The sequence below is a fragment of the Linepithema humile genome, chromosome 6, assembly GCF_040581485.1.
Source record: "Linepithema humile isolate Giens D197 chromosome 6, Lhum_UNIL_v1.0, whole genome shotgun sequence".
In the NCBI taxonomy this organism is placed as follows: domain Eukaryota; kingdom Metazoa; phylum Arthropoda; class Insecta; order Hymenoptera; family Formicidae; genus Linepithema; species Linepithema humile.
The window spans coordinates 58328-77372 of NC_090133.1; the positions used below are offsets into that span (position 1 = coordinate 58328).

The following is a 19045-nucleotide window of genomic DNA, read 5'->3' on the forward strand; positions in this document are numbered from 1 at the left end:
TTCCTAATTACTCCGGAAAGAGTATCTGGCTCCTTCACGGAGATGAGGATAGCGGCGGAACGCGGCAGCCTCTTCTTCGCCTTCTTTATCGCAGTTTTGCGATCCATCTTCTTCCTCTCCTCCTTCTTCTGGGAGGCAGGGATTGCTGAAGGTGCTGGGGGGGCAGCCTGTGGGGCAGTATTAGCCCTTCTGCCACGCTTTCCCGCCACCGTGGCCCACGTTTCTGTGGGGGGATTACGTGGGTCTACGCCCGTTGATTCCCCCTCCGCTAACGGTCCTGCCGCATTTCCTGCCCCTGGTGGGGGATCCTCGGAAGGAGGGGGGGAATTTCTCCCGCCCCTCTGCCACCTTCGGCTCTTTTCGCCTTCTTGGAGCCAGAGGCGTCCTTCTTTAAGGGGGCCTTTGTGGTCCTCTTCTTCTTCCGCTGCCCCTTCGCCCCCCTGCCAGGCGCAGTAGGGACAACATGGGAAGCAGAAGGGGGGAGGCGAGCCTCGCTTATTCCGCTCTCCAGTTTCTCCATCCTGCTGGTGAGGGTCTGGAGTGCCTCCATTATCCCCTTGAGAGAAATCTCAATGGGGATCTGTGGGACAGAGTCACACTCCATTCCCTCATCTCTTCCTCCTTCCTGGGCTGGAGATATCTCCTCAACCCCGTCCGTGCTTGGACGGGGAAGGGGAGAAACCCCCCTTGTGGGAGAGGGCATCGGCTCGCATGGCTGACGCCTTCCTTCTCTCTCCCTCTCTCTCTCTCTTTCTCTCATTTCCGCCAGATCGACTCTCTGCAGTTTCATCTGCGTGTCGATCTGACGGACTTGGGCCTTGAGGGTCGCGTTGCTCCTCTTTTCGGCAAGGTATCTGGCCTTCCAGAAACCTGGGTCTCCGCCGTGGGCTGCCCTGCTCGTCAGGGTCTTGAGCACTTCCCTCAGGACGAATACGTTCATTTTAATTCGTCCGCTTTGTTGGCCTCTTATGTTCCTTGAACATTGCCTGATCTGCTCGATGGTGAGGAGCTTCCGGTCGAAACTTTTATAAAGTTCCTCCGTAGAGCCCCTCTCCATCTTTTGGATACTCCGCGCTGCCTCCCGCTTTTGCGGACCAGTCAGCGACGGAGGCACCACTTCTATCTCCTCTTCTTCGGAGGCCGTCTCTCCCCGAACCACCATTTCTAACTCCTCTGTTTCCGAGTCAATGAATGGGCCTGTCCCATCTTTCCTCGGTCTCCCTTGTGCCCTTCGGGCCGACGCGAATCTCTTTGACGGGTCCGTCCTTTCCCCGGCAGGGACCCAACTGGGTATTCCCGTCGAGGTTGATGGGGGGGCCGTGGTCCCATCCTCCATTCCCTCATCCTCTCCTGAGGTGATGAGGCAGTCCTCGAAATCCACAGTAGGTGGGGGTAAACCCTCCACCTGTGTGGATGGACCCGGTTGAGGGTCTTCCGTCCTGGACGTGGTCGGAGGGAGGGTAGTAGCCCCATTGGGCTCCCCACTCTCCTTCCCTCCCAGAGACAGGGAGACGGGGTCTTCCGTCCCGGGCGTAGCTGGAGGGGGGGTAGAAGCCCTCACGGGTTCCCCCTCCTCCATCTCATCCGTGGACAGGGAGATGGGGGTCTCGGCCCCCTCCCTCTCAGCCGTCCCCTCATCCTCCTCCTCCGAGGATGATGATGGGTAGGTACAAGGCTTGTACCTTTTTCTCCTCCCCCTTCCCTCCTCTTCCTGCTTGTCCATCTTTTCCCGGTTTCCCCGGAACGCGAGCGGCTTTCCTCCCCCTTTCAATCCCGTGGGATTGAGAGTTTCATCCTCATTCCCACTCCTCCAGAATTCGGCGGTACCCGGTATCCATGGGATACCGAGTTGCTCGAGCCTCTTTGTAGCTCGGCTGTCCTCCTGCATGGTTGGGGGAAGATCATCTCCCAACAATTCAGCGACGGATACAAAAAGTTCCGCCGCAAAAACCTCAGGGACATCTTCGGTTTTTATACCGAGTTTGCGGTATGACCAGGCTGCCGCCCGCAAGATTCCCTCATAGGCCTCCCTCTTATCCCACTCTCGGATAAAGTCGAATGCTTTGGTAAGGGCACTCGACAATGTTTCCGGGGATACTCCAGCGGGGAACGATTCATCCCAAACCTTGTATTTCACAAGGTGTGGTTTCGCCGTTTCGTACCCTTGTTCATCCTCATCATGATAGGCCAGAAAGGCCCAGAGCGAATAGAAACTCTTCTTGAGCCTATTCGCCTCTGCCTCACTCTCTTTGAATAGAAAATGGGAGGTGGCTATCCCCGTAGCGGCATCACTAACCGCCTTGAGGATTCTCCTCATCCTTATCATCGCGGTAGTATTTTCCACCTTCTCGCCCGCGGAGCACGAGACGGCTGGCCCTTCGTATGATGACGACGTACTGGGAGCAGGGACAATACCCCCAGATACGCCGGCCTCCGGGATCCGAAGCCCATCGGCAGTCTCCAATCTCTCTTCTTCCATGAAGATCCATAAATTGTAATTTTTTAACGAAGTTGTCTTCTTCGGGTTATTTATCGTGGTTTTCCTTCCACTAGGACGGTTGTCGACCAAGACTGACGAGCCCGTCCTGCCCGGATCTTTTTATAGAGGTTTTGTCTCCCTCGCGGCCCGTGCAAGCTCAGTGCAAGCACCGGCCCCCGGCCCCAATAAATTGGGGTTACGGTCTACCACCCCAGCAATAATGCCAGGGTGTCCTCCCTCTGTCGCTCCCCTTCACGCCCGCGTACTCAGGGACCACGTCCCCGAGCCGTTTGAGCGGAGAGGGGGAGCCACCCTTGTGGGACACCGCTTTCCCTCTATGCCAGACGGCATGTCCTGAAAAGGACATCCGCCCGAGACACAGAGGGAACCAGCACCCACATCCACCCCTTTAGACAGGGCCACCGAAGTGACCCCACCAAAGACCCGTCCCGCCGGAGCAGCAGCCCCGGCCAAGACAGGCCTCCACCACGGGGGGAGCACCCCCCTGGCCAGCCGCCCCACTGGGCTAACGAGCCTGGCCGCCCGTGCATGGAGGGGAGATAGAAATCTCCCCCTAACGGTGCCATGCCACCGGGGGTTTGAAGTCAGAGTCCCCGTCTCCTACCAGCGATTGGGACAAGTCCCTAAGGAGTCGCTGGGCTCCTCTTGTTCCCTCCAGCGAGGGAACTGTGCGCTCTTGGCACCGCGGGAACACCCTTTCAGGTATTCCCCCGGTGAGCCCTCTCACCACGACAAGGTGGCGCACGACGAGAGGGAACCTAACCTAACCTAACCTAACCTAACCTAACCTAACCTTTTTTTTTTTTTTTTTTTTTTTTTCGCAAGGAGGGAAAATCTTCGAAAGACTCCCCGCAGCCCGTACTGCGGGGGAGTGCGGGATTCCCTCGCGGCTCTCGTCCTAACCAAAAGTCAGGACACCGCGAGGACCTACCCGCTAAAAACCCTCCTTGTTGGAAACAGGCCCTGCTGTTAAGTAGGGGTTAGAGCGGAAGACCCAGAGGGTATGACGTCACCCCAACCCCACAGCTATTCTCTTCCGAGATCGTTCTTAGTCGGGCTTTCCTTCTGGGTTGTTCCCAGTTTGGTCTCTCTTTCTGTAATATAGATTGAGACACCGTATCTCATGTAAGATTTCTCTTACCAACCTCCTAACGTATACTGTTTCAAGTACCTTGAATACAGTGTAGGAGTTTGATATACCAATGTGGAGAGATGGGAATGAGTGAGTTTAGGGAAGATCTATGTCCATCCCTTGATCTCTTCTCTCCCTCTCTCTTTCTGCCTCCTCCTTAGCCCTCATTACCCTTCCACAGAAGGCAATGAAGGCTTTCCATTTTACTTTATCACTGAGGATCGCAGCTATAATTGATGGCAGATCGAGGCCGGTTCTTCTATTCAGCACACCCCGCAGTTCCGCCCTCTCCTCGTCCCAGGCCGAGCAGGACTCCAGGGTGTGCTGGGCCGTGTCCGGTCCTCCTCCGCAATGTTCGCAGCTTGAGGATGTGGCTCTTTTCCTCTTGTATAAGTAATCCTGGAAACAGCCATGTCCAGAGATCACTTGTGTGCTGTGGAAGTTGATGTATCCTTCAGCTCTCTCGTACCATTCTTTGAAACAGGGAAGGATGGCCTGGGTTGTTCTCAGGCCTGAGGTGCGATATTTGTTCCTTACCCTGTTTCTCCATTCCTCTAAGGCTTCTCGCTTAGCCTGGATACATAGTCTGACTTTGGCCGCGTGTTCCAGTGGTGCACCCTCTCGGTCCAAGTTTTTCGACTGTATGTACACTCGACGTAGAGCGAGTGCAATCAGATCCAGCGGTATTTGACGCGCCAGGATCATTGCCGCCACGAATGATATTGTGCGATACCCGCAGCACAATCTCAAAGAAATTTTTCTTTGTAATTTGAATATTTCCATTTTTGTTGCAGCGTTTCCGGTTAAGTCTGCTGCCCACACCGGAGCACCGTATAGCAGAACGGAATGGATCACGTTAGCGTACAGCCTTCTTATTTGCTCCTTTGGACCCTTCAGATTTGGCATTATGCCGGAGAGAGCAGAGAACATTTTTTCAGCTTTGGGAATGGCAGTCGCGAAATGTGGCGCGAACTTCCAATCCCCGTCTAGTGTGACACCCAGATATCGCATGGTGTGTTTGATTTTTACTAATTCGCCCTTTACCAGTATGAAGACTGCTTGATTTTTTGTAGCGCTAGTTGGAAAGGCCATTGCTTCGGTTTTTGCAGGAGCTACTCTTAATCCTATTTTCTCAATTTCCAGGACCAGTGAGGCTACCGCGAGTTCCGCCCTACACGCCGCTTCTCGGATGGTGTGTCCAGAGGTAAGTAATACCGTATCGTCCGCGTAACACAATACCGTGCACATTTCCAGCTTGTCGGCAGATTCCAGTACCTTGTCATACCCTATGTTCCATAGGGTAGGACCCAGAGCTGACCCTTGAGGAACCCCCCGATTGACTTTCTTCTTGGCAGTTTCACCATGTTGGTTTATGTATACCAGCCATCTGTTGCTCAGGTAGTCTTTGATTATTTCCAACAGGTAAACGGGAAATCTCTTCCTTCTCATTGCCCGAAGAATGACGCTCCATGGCAGTGAGTTGAATGCGTTGGCGATATCCAACCCCACTGCCAGCACCACTCGTCCTTGCTCTCTCTGTTCCTGTACAAATGCCCGTAGACGAAGGATGGCATCTATCGTTGATCTGCCTTCTCTGAATCCGTATTGTTCATCGGATAATCCATCTGTGTCCCGAAGGTAAGTATTGATTCGACCGACTATTAATCTCTCCAAGACTTTTCCAGATTCATCTAGGAGGCAGATAGGTCTGTAGCAGGTCGGGTCATCCATTCGGCCTTCTTTTTTCCGAAGAAGAACCAAGTTCGCGATCTTCCAGCTTTTCGGGAATTTGCCTTCTTTTAGGCACGAATTGCAACATCTCGTCCAGGCGGAGAGCAAGTTTTTAGATGTACCGAGTAGTACTGATCCAAGTATACCTCCTGGACCAGGAGCTTTGTTCCCTTGTATCTTTTTTAGGGCAAGCTTCACCTCTGATTCCTGAACGTCCCACTCCGGCTGCCAGGTGAACCGTTCTCTTTGAGATTCCCGACATCCATCGCCAGGCGGGAAAAGTACTTCAAGTATTCTCTCCACCGTGTTCGACGGAAGTGCGGCAGCTATCGGTATGGTCTGCGGCTTCATTTTCTTGGTTACTATGCGGAACGGTCGTCCCCAGGGATCCCGGTCAATCGTTTCCGTTAGTTTGCACCATGCATCGTTCTTGGCCTTTCTTATGACCAAACGCAGTTTTCTTTGTACTTCTGTGTATTTCCTTTCAACAGAGATTCTTTCATTGTCTGATTTTCCTTTTCTTTTCCTCGTTCTTGTGAGTATCCTTCTTATTTCCTTGCATTCTTCTCGTGCTGCTGCTGTTTCTTCATTCCACCAATATGTATTCCTCTGTCTGATCTTGCGGATTCTCGGCATAGCTACGTCAGAGGCTTCGCTCAGTGCGTTGTCCAGCCAGTCAGCCTGTTCCGTTGCGTCTTTATCCGGATGTTCTCTATTGCTCCACAGTTTGATCATAATTGCAGCCGTTAACCTATCGTTGTTTAGCTTCTTACCGTTCCATTTGGGAAATCGGAGTTTGGATTCTTTTAACCTATCCCTCACGCGATCCAGAGAGGCACCCAAAACTGTTCTCACATACAAGTGATCTGAGGCGGTAGGGTTTTCCTGATCCACGTAGCAATTTTGTATTTTTCTGAGCATTGCTGGGTTTGCCCATACCAAATCCACCGTTGATCGACCTTGTGTTCTAACGCATGTGGGCGTCTTATCTTTGTTAAGTAGCGTAAGGCCTCTACCAGCAGCCCAGTCTGCCAGCATTTCTCCTCTAGTTGTGCTCTTACTATCCCATTGTAGGGATCTGGCGTTAAAATCACCTAACATTAATATTGGTCTTCTCATATTGGGATCTATTATCATGCTTACCGAGCTAAGAAAACCCCTGAAGTTCACTTTTTTCCTCGGCGGGCAATAGCATCCCACAACTAGATAACCACCCCAGTCTATCGCTATCCAGTTGTTTGTTCTTTCGATCAAGTTGCAAGGGAGATTATCCCCTACGTCACCACCCCCCCAAGTGATAGCCACCCTGGGAGGGTTTCCTATTGAGCCCCACCATTTGGAATTCTCCGGTACATAATAGGGCTCCGTCACAATAGCGAGGCTCGTTCTCCACTCGGCCATGTATTGAACGAGTAGATCCTGAGCCCCACTAGAGTGATTGACATTTGCTAATATGATTGATAGGGCCATTATTGCGTACAAATGTCCTCTATCTCCATATTTGTCTCCGTTCTCGTTGTTAAGGCCAGTGTGGGGGTGCCACGCGACCTACCTTTTATAGGAGAGCAAGGAGGGCATTCAGGGCTGCCCGCTCTATGATTATCTTTCATACCCTTTGCTTTGCAAATCGGGCAACATGCTTTTTTTGTGCATGTACCTATCTTGTGGTCCGGATCTCCACAATTATAGCAGTGCGTAGATCGGTCCACATTAGCTGGAGGACATCTGTTGCTAGTATGTCCTCTAGCCAAGCATCTATAGCACTGTACAGGCCTTTTCGGTAGTACTGCTATCCGTGCCATTGTCCAGCCAATTCTTAATCTCGCCCCTTCCGCAACTTTCAGTGCAGCCAGTGCTGGAGCTTGCACCCATATTGCACCCATACCCCCTTTATATCTTCTGATGGGGCCATGATATATGTCATCTGGGTGGCATTCTCCTTTCGTCGCGATTGCATTAACCACCATTTCTGGGGTTGTTGCATCGTCGAGTTCCGAAATTCGAAGATCCATCTTTTGCGTTGGACGTCCTATTCTAACTTCCTCTCCTTCAAACGTTTTACGCAGTCTTGTAGCTAGTATGTCTGCTTTTTCACTCGCTTTCTCACCCGGAATTTGTATTATAATTCCTCCCGTGACTGAGGGTCTTATTTTCGGGTTTTCTATTCCTACATCATCAAGATTAATGGCTGCTTGTGCTTTCTGCAGCGTCTCAGTGTACTTGTCTTCTCCTAGACAGGTAATGGACACAGCAGCTGAACGAGACAGCCTCTTCTTTTTATTTTTAAGTAGATTATTCCTTACTTCTTCCTTCTTTTTCATTTTTATTGGATTCCCAGTTATGTTGGGCATCTTCAAGTTTTCTTTCCCTTTTGCTTTCTTTTTAGCTTTTTTACCAAGTACCTCAGTCCACAGTGGTTCTGTTTGTTGGTTCGCTTTATCTTCTATTTCACTTATTTTAATTTTCTTCTTTTTTCCAGGTGTAGCAGTGGTAGCAGTCCCCATAGATGAAGCAGCTGGAGCCGCAGTCAGCCTTGAGGGTCCCGGAGCAGCCGTCGGAGCAGTAGAGGTCGCAGCCTTAGGTGTCTTCTTCGAGGTAAGTCTATTTTTACTTATTATTTCCTCTTTTCTTCTTTGTTCTAGGTTTATTGCTGCTGGTTCTCTTGTGTGTAAGTGAACCAGGTTCTTCACCACTTCCGTTAAGCCATTAATTGCCAGTAGAATTTCACTGGTATGGTCTTGTCTTTTATTTTCCGTCACTGTTACAGCGCGGGCACTTTCCCCTATGACATTCATATCCATATCCATTTCCGTCTCCATGTCTATTTCTGGTTGGTATCTGACCTCGTCTATATGTTTTTCCCTAGGTCTACTCTTAGTTGTTCTGTTCCTAAGTATTCTTCCTTCATCTATCACCTTTGATACACCCAGTATTGGAGGTCTGATAGCTGGTGGAATAATAATGCCTTCCAATGCCGGGAAATCAACCTCATCAGCGCAGGATGGGGTTGGGTTCTCAGTTGGTGTGGGAGATGGTGTATCCTCCCTTTGTACAGAGGTTGTCATCTTCTCCAGTCTTATTTTTAACATTTCATTTTCATTCTTGATTTTAGTCATTTCTCTTTCTAGTTTTTCTATTTTCCCCTGTAGGAAATCCGTATCCCCCACCATAGAAGCCCTTTTGGAGAGGATGTCCACCGCCTCCAATGCTGCATGCGTATGTACCTTGATATTTTTATTCAATGTGCCTTTGATATTTTTCGATTTGGCTCTGGCATCCTCCACTTGGCGTAACCACTCCTTCGCGTAGGCACCTATTTCCGCCGCAGGTCTTTCCCCTATATCCTTTAATATTGTATCGGCCTCTAATCTCTGCTTGTAAGTTAATCCCATGTCCTTGTTTCCTTCTTCTTCTTCGGAGGAGGACTTTTCTACCTCGTTTCTGAATTTCCTCTTCTTAGCGTTTGTTTTCTTTGGACGCTTAGTTCCTCTACTCGATACCGTTTTTGTTGAAGAGGCCAGACTTTCATCCTCAGAAAATCCCGTAAGATCCATGTATTCCATGATATTCGCGTCTACACTAACTGTCTTCTTCTTTCCAGCCGCAGTTCCTGCCTCTGGGTCAGGAGTCATTGTGACCTCTACTAATGAGCTTGGCAGGAACCCTTCTTCAGTATCAGATCTTTGCATTTCGTCTTGTACAGGATCCGGATTAGGGCATGCGCCTATGTCTTTAACCCTCTTTCGCATCTGTTTTACCAGAAGTTCTATCCCGGTGTTTGAGATGATCGTTGGTTTTACTGAGTCGCTCATCTCCGACAACCCAGCTAGCCCTACACATGATGACGACGCATCGAGGGCAGGGACGATACCCTCGTATGCGCCGACCACTGGGGTTTCCGAGTTCCCCTGTGATGGTAAGTATTCATTTTTGTTTTCCATTCCGTTCATAAAGAGTTATTTGTTGACACAGTTTTCTTCTGCGGGTTTGTGATCGGAGTTTTCCTTCTCCTAGGTCGGTTGCCGGCCAAGGCTAGCGAGCCCGACCTGCCCGATGTATAACGCGACCAGGCCCAATCCGACAACGCGTCAGATGGCCCCAGTTGCTGGACCGGACCAGAAACCCGGGGAAGTTCCCCGGAGGATCCGCCCCGGACCATCACCATCACCTTAGTCTTACTAAGACTATAGGCAACCCGATCCAATGTCTCTGATATTTCAGATACACTGGACCGTCCCTCCACAGGTAACCAAGAAATAATTCCCGGTCCTCACATTTGTGGGACACCTGGACTGATCACCAGCCAGGCACCCACATCCCTCCCACCGAAGCCGGTGACCCGGGCCCCATTAGGGAACCGAGCCACCGGCTCAGGTTGGCATGCACTCAACCTGTGGGCCAGGAACACCCAGACCACAGGGAGGCGCCCGCGGGAGCACCCGCAATGTTTTTTATAGAGGTTTTCTCCTCTTGGCATGCGCCCCTGCCCCCCTCCGGGAAACAGAGACGCGCCTGCGGGAGCACCCGCGTCGTCACGGACAGGGAGTAGTCCTCCCCCTAACGGTGCCGTGCCACCGGGCGATTGTAGTCGGGGCCGCCAACCCCTACCGGCGATTGGGATTCCATTCGTGCCGAGACACGAACTTCATCCCTAAGGAGTCGCCGGGCTCCTTGTTCCTCCCATAGGAGGAACTGTGCGCTCTTGGCACCGCAGAATGACTCTTGCGAGCCACTCCACGGTGAGCCTTCTCACCACGACAAGGTGGCGCACAACGAGAAGGAGAGTGGTGTGCCCGAAGGCCCATCACGAAGGTTTAACGTCAACCTACAACTCTGAAACGGCGTCCCGAAGGTCGCCCCATCACAAGGGGGTAATTTCAATCATGGGCACCACCCTTTAGGAATCCCAGGTTTATTCAAGGAGTATCCTTCTCCTGGACGTTTATTTAACCCTTCACCGGGTCGTTACTCCGAGTCGTCGGGCGCCATTGGCTTGGTAGCTACCTTCGCTACATGTACCGGGTCGTCCATTCCCAGAAGCAACTTGTTAGGGGAGCCGCCCTCACCTCCCAGACGATCTTTGTTAAGCCTGGATCCCGGCCAGCTGGTTTTTCCCATTTTTGAGGTTTTTCATCAGGAGGTATCCTCAAACCCCCGGTTGATTAACGAGGCGATCCTACCTCGGGGCGATCTTTGTTAAGCCTGGGTCCCGGCCAGCTGGGTATTTCCATTGAGACTTTTCATCAGGAGGTGTTCTCATACCCCCGGTTGTTTAACGAGGCTATCCATCCTCGGGGCGATCTTTGTTTAGCCTGGGTCCCGGCCAGCTGGGTATTTCCATTTGAGACTTTTCATCAGGAGGTGTTCTCATACCCCCGGTTGTTTAATGAGGTTTTCCTTCCTCGGGACGATCTTTGTTTAGCCTGGATCCCGGCCAGCTGGTTATTTCCATTTGAGACTTTTCATCAGGAGGTGTTCTCATACCCCCGGTTGTTTAACGAGGTTTTCCTTCCTCAGGACGATCTTTGTTTAGCCTGGATCCCGACCAGCTGGTTATTTCCATTTGAGACTTTTCATCAGGAGGTGTTCTCATACCCCCGGTTGTTTAACGAGGTTTTCCTTCCTCAGGACGATCTTTGTTTAGCCTGGATCCCGGCCAGCTGGTTATTTCCATTTGAGACTTTTCATCAGGAGGTGTTCTCATACCCCCGGTTGTTTAACGAGGTTTTCCTTCCTCAGGACGATCTTTGTTTAGCCTGGATCCCGGCCAGCTGGTTATTTCCATTTGAGACTTTTCATCAGGAGGTCTTCTCAAACCCCCGATTTTTTAACGAGGTTTTCCTTCCTCGGGACGATCTTTGTTTAGCCTGGATCCCGGCCAGCTGGTTATTTCCATTTGAGACTTTTCATCAGGAGGTATTCTCAAACCCCCGGTTTTTTAACGAGGTTTTTCTTCCTCGGGGCGATCTTTGTTTAGCCTGGATCCCGGCCAGCTGGTTATTTCCATTTGAGACTTTTCATCAGGAGGTATTCTCAAACCCCCGGTTTTTTAACGAGGTTTTCCTTCCTCGGGACGATCTTTGTTTAGCCTGGATCCCGGCCAGCTGGTTATTACCATTTGAGACTTTTCATCAGGAGGTATTCTCAAACCCCCGGTTTTTTAACGAGGTTTTCCTTCCTCGGGACGATCTTTGTTTAGCCTGGATCCCGGCCAGCTGGTTATTACCATTTGAGACTTTTCATCAGGAGGTATTCTCAAACCCCCGGTTTTTTAACGAGGTTTTCCTTCCTCGGGACGATCTTTGTTTAGCCTGGGTCCCGGCCAGCTGGTTATTACCATTTGAGACTTTTCATCAGGAGGTATTCTCAAACCCCCGGTTTTTTAACGAGATTTTCCTTCCTCGGGGCGATCTTTGTTTAGCCTGGATCCCGGCCAGCTGGTTATTTCCATTTGAGACTTTTCATCAGGAGGTATTCCCAAACCCCCGATTTTTAACGAGGTTTTCCTTCCTCGGGACGATCTTTGTTTAGCCTGGATCCCGGCCAGCTGGTTATTTCCATTTGAGACTTTTCATCAGGAGGTATTCTCAAACCCCCGATTTTTTAACGAGGTTTTCCTTCCTCGGGACGATCTTTGTTTAGCCTGGATCCCGGCCAGCTGGTTATTTCCATTTGAGACTTTTCATCAGGAGGTATCTCAAACCCCCGGTTGTTTAACGAGGTTTTTCCTTCCTCGGCTTTTTAGGGCATGCAAACTGGCGGAGGAGAAAGAGGAGAGGATAAGACGGGAGGTGGAAAAGGAAAGGAAGGGAGACAGTCTACAGAGACCCATTTTGAGGTTTTCCCCCTCAGTTTTTTTCCAGAGTTGAACTTCTCTGGCCAAATTTTAGGTCATAAGGTGAAGTGCAAGCCTCAGAGCCTTTTTTGGGTATGGCGCCCCAAGTTTTTTTAACGAAGTTAGACTTCTTCGGGTGTGCTCTTAGATCCCGCATCTCCACGAATGGATAGCGGGGAGCCCTGGCACCACGTCAAGGTGGCACACCGTCGCCAAGGAACCTAACCTAACCTAACCTAACCTAACCTTTTTTTTTTTTTTTGTTGTTTCGAGGACCTGACGGTCACCCGTCAGGCCCCCTCGAGGGTGGAAATCTTCAAAAGACTCCTCCCGTCGTGCAAGGGCTGAGAATTGCTACCCCTCAGCCTGACGGGAGGGAGTGTCGGATTCACCGCTCACCCTGACTAGTCAGGAATGAACGGTGCCTACCGACTAAAACCACCCCCGCGAAAGCCACATGCGCCGGCGTGATCAGGGGGAGACCAAGGTATTTACGAACTAGCGCATTCCATCTCGATCTCCCCCCTATGCTGGTCCTGGTGTCAGGATCTTGATCCCTAGTTTGGGTCCGGTTGTGGTCCGGACTCTCCTGTCCCCGCTACCATCTTCACGGGCCTTATGAGGGTCCTAAGTTGAGGTGGGCCCAACCTGGTTAGGCTGAGACCCACTCACCTCCTTCTCAGATTTCAGGGGAGGATGATACAGGCTGGAGCCAGTCCTCTTCCTCCTCTTCTTCCCATCCTTGGATGTCGGCAGAACCCCATCAATTCCATCCTCATTCCTGAGGGCAGAATACGGGGACGTTGGGGCCGCACATTTCCCCTCGCTAACGCATACACTGTCCCTCCGTGGAGGGATTGGGGGACACATCACGCCTCCCGATTTGTGGCCCGAAGGACGTCCACTAAGGGCGCACAAAGGGCAGTGCGGCCTCGCCCCACATCTCCCCACTGTATGGCCCTCCATGCCACAGCGGTAACAGCACCGGGCCCGATCCACGCTGGAGGGGCACCACTGCTGAAAATGGCCTCGACCCAGGCACTTGAAGCACTGGGCTTCCCTCCTCCTAAGGAGCTGGACTTCTACTGGGACCCATCCTATCTTCAATTGCCCCGACTTCGCCAGCTTATCCGCCACGTCCTCGGGGCATTGGGCCCAGACCGTGGTGAGGCCCCATCGTCCCACGGTGCGGGTCTCCCCAACCCTTATATCGTCCGCACTGCAGCCCCCCTCACGGGAAATTGCGTCGACGATCTCCCTTCGTGAGATCGGATTCTCCAATCCAATGAGTCGGATATTACTCCTCCCCAAAAGACTGGAGACCCTAACTCCTCCCGGCAGGTCCCTTACAACCTCGCGGATCCTGTGAGCCAGGACTACCGCCTTCTCTCTGGAGTCCTTTCCGTGGACCTCCAAGAGGGTTCCTCCTTTCCTTGTCTTCCTCGTAGTGAGGGACTCTATACCCAGATCCATGGGTTGGATATTTTCCTTCGCCCGCTTCATAATTTCCGCATAATTACCCACGGGAGAGAATATCTCCACCGCTGGGTTACGCGGGTTCCTTCTCACTTTCTCATCGCTGGATGAGCCACAAAGTTGGACATCCGGCTTCTCCCTTACCTTGATGGTGGAAGTAGAAGGGGTCAAAGGAGGCTTTCGTGGCCCCTTATCCCTCTTTCTTCCATCTCCCTTCACCACCTTGGACCACATTGTGGGCGGTTCTACCTCCGAAGAAGGGAGGTCGGGCCTTCCGCCTAGCGAGTCCAGTCCCGTTAAGTCCTCATCCTCCCTCCTGGGGGAGAGGGGGATTTGCGGGACTCCTATCCTAGTCTTCTTCCTATCTGTCCTTTTTCCTGTCCTTTTTCCTGTCGTATCTTCATCACGCGTCGAGGAAAGAGCGGCTCGTCCGCCCATCTCAAGACGCACGATGCGATCCTCCATCCTTTTCAGGGAGTCAATCACTGAGGCCAATAGTGAATTGACCCCCTTGGTCATCCTCATTTCCTCATCCTCTCCACTATTCATGGAATGGTGTGGAACATCCTCCTTTTTCATGTCAGCCGTGGGGTCTGACAATGGGTCGGACTTGTCCGAGTCAGCGTACCCATCAGAGGAATCCTCTGCTGACATACCCAATGTCGGAGGGACGAGATTTCCCACAGGGGAAGACTCTAATCTCCGACATCTTTCCCGTAGAGAGCGGATCTCAATGTCCGCCTCCATAAGCTTCCTTGCCAGGGACTCCTTAAGAGCCCTTTGTACCGCATTTTCCTCCTCAAGGGCATCAACCCGATTCTTCCAGAACTCCAAATTCTCCCGTCCAGTTGGCCTATCCGGTTCAGGTGGAGACAAACCAGAGAGGTCCCCGGGCGGTGAGTCCTTCACTGAAAATGATGTGGCAACCTCATCTCCATTCCTCCCATCCTTATAATCAAGGGAGACCCCACTATTCCCCCCAGACCGGATGAGTAGGTCCTCCACCCCTCGTGGAATACACTCGAGGCTTCTGAAGACATAAGGTATGCCCCTGTCCCTTAAGGACTTCCTTGCCCTTTTAATACTTTCTCTTTCTTTCAGGTCCCCAGCGAGCAGATGGTCACTCACCAACAGGACAACACACATATTCAGGTAAGTATAACTAACCTTCTTCTTTTCAGGAACCGTACCTAAGAACCACTTTTCAATAATGGACCATGCCCTGGTAATAGTATTTACCAAATCATCCCTCGAAATGTGGAGCGTGCCCTCTCCAACCAAGACATAGTCTGACTTTACATAGTCCCAAGCCCTATCTAGGTTGCATATGCAATTCCCTTTCCCACATTTTACTCTATCTGCGATAAAGCAGAGAGTCCAGAATAAATCCGACACGAATTCCCGGTATTCCGGTCGAAGACGCACCAATCCGTCCGCATAAGTGTACAGTGCACGCACTGAACCGATCACCATATTAACTACAGGGCTCGGCGAACACCCTGCAGTTAGCCCGACGTACGATGACGACGAGGCAGAGGCCGGGACAGGACCTCCACCCCGCCGGTCTCTGGGGGTCCGAATCCCCTGAGACGGTAAACCAGTTCCTAAATTCGTTGCCATTCCCATAAACGAAAAACTTGGTTTGTTAACAGTGTGTCCTTCACCGGATTTTATATCGGAGTTTTTCCTCTCCTAGACCGACTGCCCTCCCTGGGCTTACGAGCTCGGTCTACCCGGGTCTTTTTATAGAGGTTTTACCACCCTCGCAGCCCGTGATGCGCCGCCACACGCTATCACCGGCCCCCGGCCCCACAAACTGGGGTTACGGTATGGGACGCTATCGCCCCCCTCGTGCAATGGGGGCTCGACCGTTATGCCGGAGCACCGGCGTGCTAACGAGGCTGGTCAGGCCCCGGCTTTTTTCTCGAGGTAATGCTCCTCTATCCTGGGGGTGTGTTTTAAATAAACACACCTATCGAGTCCAGGCACCCGGGCGATTGAAGTCAGGGCCGCCAACCCCTTCCGGCTAATCGGGACAAGTCCCTTGAGGGGTAGCCGGACCCCCGTTCCCTCCTAAGAAGGAACTGTGCGCTCTTAGCACCGCGGAAACACCTTTTCAGGTATTCCCCCGGTGAGCCCTCTCACCACGACAAGGTGGCGCACAACGAGAGGGAACCTAACCTAACCTAACCTAACCTAACCTAACCTAACCTTTTTTTTTTTTTTTTTTTGGTGAGGCGGGGGAAATCCTTTATGGATACCCTCGGGTCTTGGGGGAAGACCCGAGGGTTATGTGGGAGTCTCCTGGAGGCAAAAGGCCTCCAGGCATACCCACTAAAACCCCCGCCGATAGCCGTCCTAGACCATATTGAGGGAGGGCAAGGCATCGCCAGCGGCATTCATCTTACCCTCCCTCAGGTCCGACCTTATACCGGTCTCATCTCGGGAGAGGAGGGGTTCTCAAGTCCCCCTCTCCTTATAGTTTCCTATCTAAGAGGGGAAAGGCCGGGCTATCTCGACCTTTCCCCTTCCTCCCGTCCGTGTCTGCTAAGGGTTAATGTCGATCAGGGGCCCCCGCTCCCGATCGGCACCCCCAACAGACGACGGCTCCCCTCCTATCTCATTATAGAGAGAGAGAAGGGGAGAAATTCAGAAAGGAAGGGGCAGAGAGGAGAGAGAGCGAAGGCCCTCTCCTCTTAGTTCTGCCCCCCCCTTTTTTCCTCCCTTTTTCTTCCCCGACACGGCCTCTTGGGAGGAGGAGTGGGATGGATTAAATCCATCTAAGTCCACATCCTCCCCCAGGCCGGCCAGGAAAAATTTGTTCATCTCCCCCAATGGTGGGGGAGGTTTAGCGGCTTTAACAGACATCGCCGGGTCCTTCCTTCCTCCGGCTAATTGTCGGATTTCGGACGTGACCTCCCAATATGGGAAGTCCCGAGCGATGTCTGCCGCCACCCTCCTGAGCTGTTTTGTACCGGAGACGTGACTACGGCCAATCACGTCCCGGTACTGCACCACCAACCAAGATTGGCCTTTCTTGGGATTATCTCCCATTCTCCCGATCTTTATTTGGCCAAGGTCACGTCTCTGAAGGGCATTCCACCTCTTCTCGACGTGACCCGCCATTGTCTTCCCAAGGGGTGGAACACACTTCATCCATCGTTCCAACTCCCCAAGGGAACGTTCCTCCAATTGAATGGTGGGACCGTTCGTCCTCCAGCGGAGGACAACCTCCGACGGGGGGGAGAGACGTATCTCATCCCCCGACGGAGTCGCCCTTCCAGAGGGAGAGGTGTCGCTGGCCTCTCCCTTGTTCGTCCCTTTTTTTGAGGTAGGGGGGGGTATATTCCTCCCCTCTCCTCTCACCTCTTCCCCATCCTTGTTAAGGATAGGGGACGAAGAGAACTTCACCTTGGTGAGTGTCCTCTCCTTTACTTCTTCCCTCCCCCCCCCTCCCTTCGGGCATTGTGGGGGCTTTATGCTCCCCTGCTTCGAAAGCGAGGAAGGTAATGGGGCAGAGGGGGGGAAACCCCCATCCGCCTTACTCCTATTTTCCTTTATGGGGAGAAGAGGAGGGCTTTTAATAGCCCTCCCCTCCCCCTCCTCATCCTCCTTCCCACTCCTTGTGGGGGGAAGAGGAAGGCCCCTAGGGGCCTTCCCCTCCTCACTCTCCATCCTTTCCATAGTGAGGGGAAGAGAAAGGCTTTGTGGAGCCTCCTCCTCCTCATCACTACTAGTCTCCTCTTCCGTATCTACCTCCACTATCCTCTCTGACAATACAGTTACTGTCGAGAGAGGGAGAGGCCTGATTTCCGCCCTTAGCCCCCACTGGGCGTAGTTCCCCTCACTCAAGGTCCGAACTATCCTCCTCACTAGCTCGGTACTGGTCCGGCGATATTGGCCATCACCAGGCCAGCACCGGCACTTCAGCCAGGGAATTCTCTTCCCCTCCTTCCTGTACCAATTGTCCAGGAGGCCGAGATCCATGCCTGGGTGGTCGTACTCATAGTCGGTCCACCAGCACTCAATCTCGTTCTTCACGCTTAAGTAGTGCGGTCTTATGTGAAAATCCTCAATATCCGCATTACGAATCTTGGGGCCGCACATCTTCCATTGAAAGACAACCTCAGAGGGGGTGGAGTTTGGGTTTTCCCCGTTCCCCAGAGGTGTCCTCTTAATAAGAGGGGTGTTTATTACATCCCTCTTAGTTTCCTCCTTCCTCAGGGTAGGGAGGGGTTCCCCTCCCCCACCTTCTTCCATCTTTCCTTCCCCTCCATTTTTTATGGAAGGGGGAGGCGAGGACACCCTTGCCTTTTTAGCAAGAGGCCTCGCCTTCTCATCCTCCTCCTTAGACGAAGGATTTTGGGAGGAAGAAGTCCTCCCCTTCTCCTCCATCTCCACCTCCATGGCCTCAGGGTCGGGAGAGAGTGTGATGATGGGGATGAGAGAAACTTCTCCCCCCCCACACACTCCCCCCTTCCCCGAGGATTCCGCCACTTCCTCCACCTCCATGCTTGGGATGGAAGGGGGGTGGTCGCCCTCCTTCTCCTGAGGAGGTAATTGGGGGGTATCGACCCCCCTTTCCCCCCTCCTCCTCTTCCTTCGTCTCCCTCTTGGGGGGACGATCGGGCAGACTCGGCCACCAATGCGGTGGGCCGAGTCTTTGCCCGCCTCCTTGCACACGGGGCAGCTCGCCCTCCTACGCGAGCATGCCCCGGCCAGGTGGTCGGCTCCCCCGCAGTGGAGGCAGCATTTGCTGCGGTCCACCTGCGAGGGACACCGCCACCTCTCATGCCCCCTCGTGAGGCATTTAAAACAACGAGGGGGGAGGGTGGAATCACCCAACCCCCCCCCTTTCTCAATGCGGGCGGGCCGTGGCCCCACCCTTCCCCAGGTCTGCGTACCGGCGCTCTTTACGCCGGGTACAGTCCGGTCCGCCTTTTTGGCGGGAAGGGATTCGGAGTCCCTTCCCCCACCAGGGCGTTTACCCTCTCTCGCGGGCTCACCACGCCCGCGTCCCCCACGAATCTCCTCGAGGAGGACGAGGAGGATCCTAAGAATCCTGTGGGCCTCCGCCCACAGGTCACCATCCGCGGTAACCCTTTCGTCCAGGGCGCCCGCGTGGCACGCCCTGGATGGCCCGTCGCTAGATGACGACAGGGGGGGCACCGGGACCGGATACCCCCCTCGCCGGCCTCTGGGGGTCCGAATCCCCTGAGGCGGTAACGTGTTCCTCTCTGTCGTCATAAATTTCTTCCATGGTTGTTATTTGTTAACAGAGTTGTCTTCTCCGGGTTTTTTATCGTGGTTTTCCTTCCACTAGGACGGTTGTCTACCAAGACTAACGAGCTCGTCCTGCCCGGGTCTTTTT

At 52.7% G+C, this 19045-nt stretch overlaps 1 protein-coding gene across 7 annotated transcripts in view; it reads right to left on the reverse strand.

Moving 5' to 3' along the window:
• Window positions 1-12324: 12324 nt before the first annotated feature.
• Window positions 12325-19045, reverse strand: part of LOC137000480 (uncharacterized) — a 62124-nt gene continuing 55403 nt past the window's right edge. For 5 of the 7 annotated variants that reach the window (XM_067357071.1, XM_067357074.1, XM_067357076.1 and 2 more), the window contains one exon: window positions 12497-15850. In XM_067357071.1, the coding sequence (XP_067213172.1) occupies window positions 12826-15300 (2475 nt within the window). In that variant the 5' untranslated portion in view covers window positions 15301-15850 and the 3' untranslated portion in view covers window positions 12497-12825. Of the gene's footprint in view, window positions 12420-12496; window positions 15851-19045 lie in introns of those variants that run through there. The other 2 variants (XR_010890703.1, XR_010890705.1) reach the window with 2 other exon arrangements.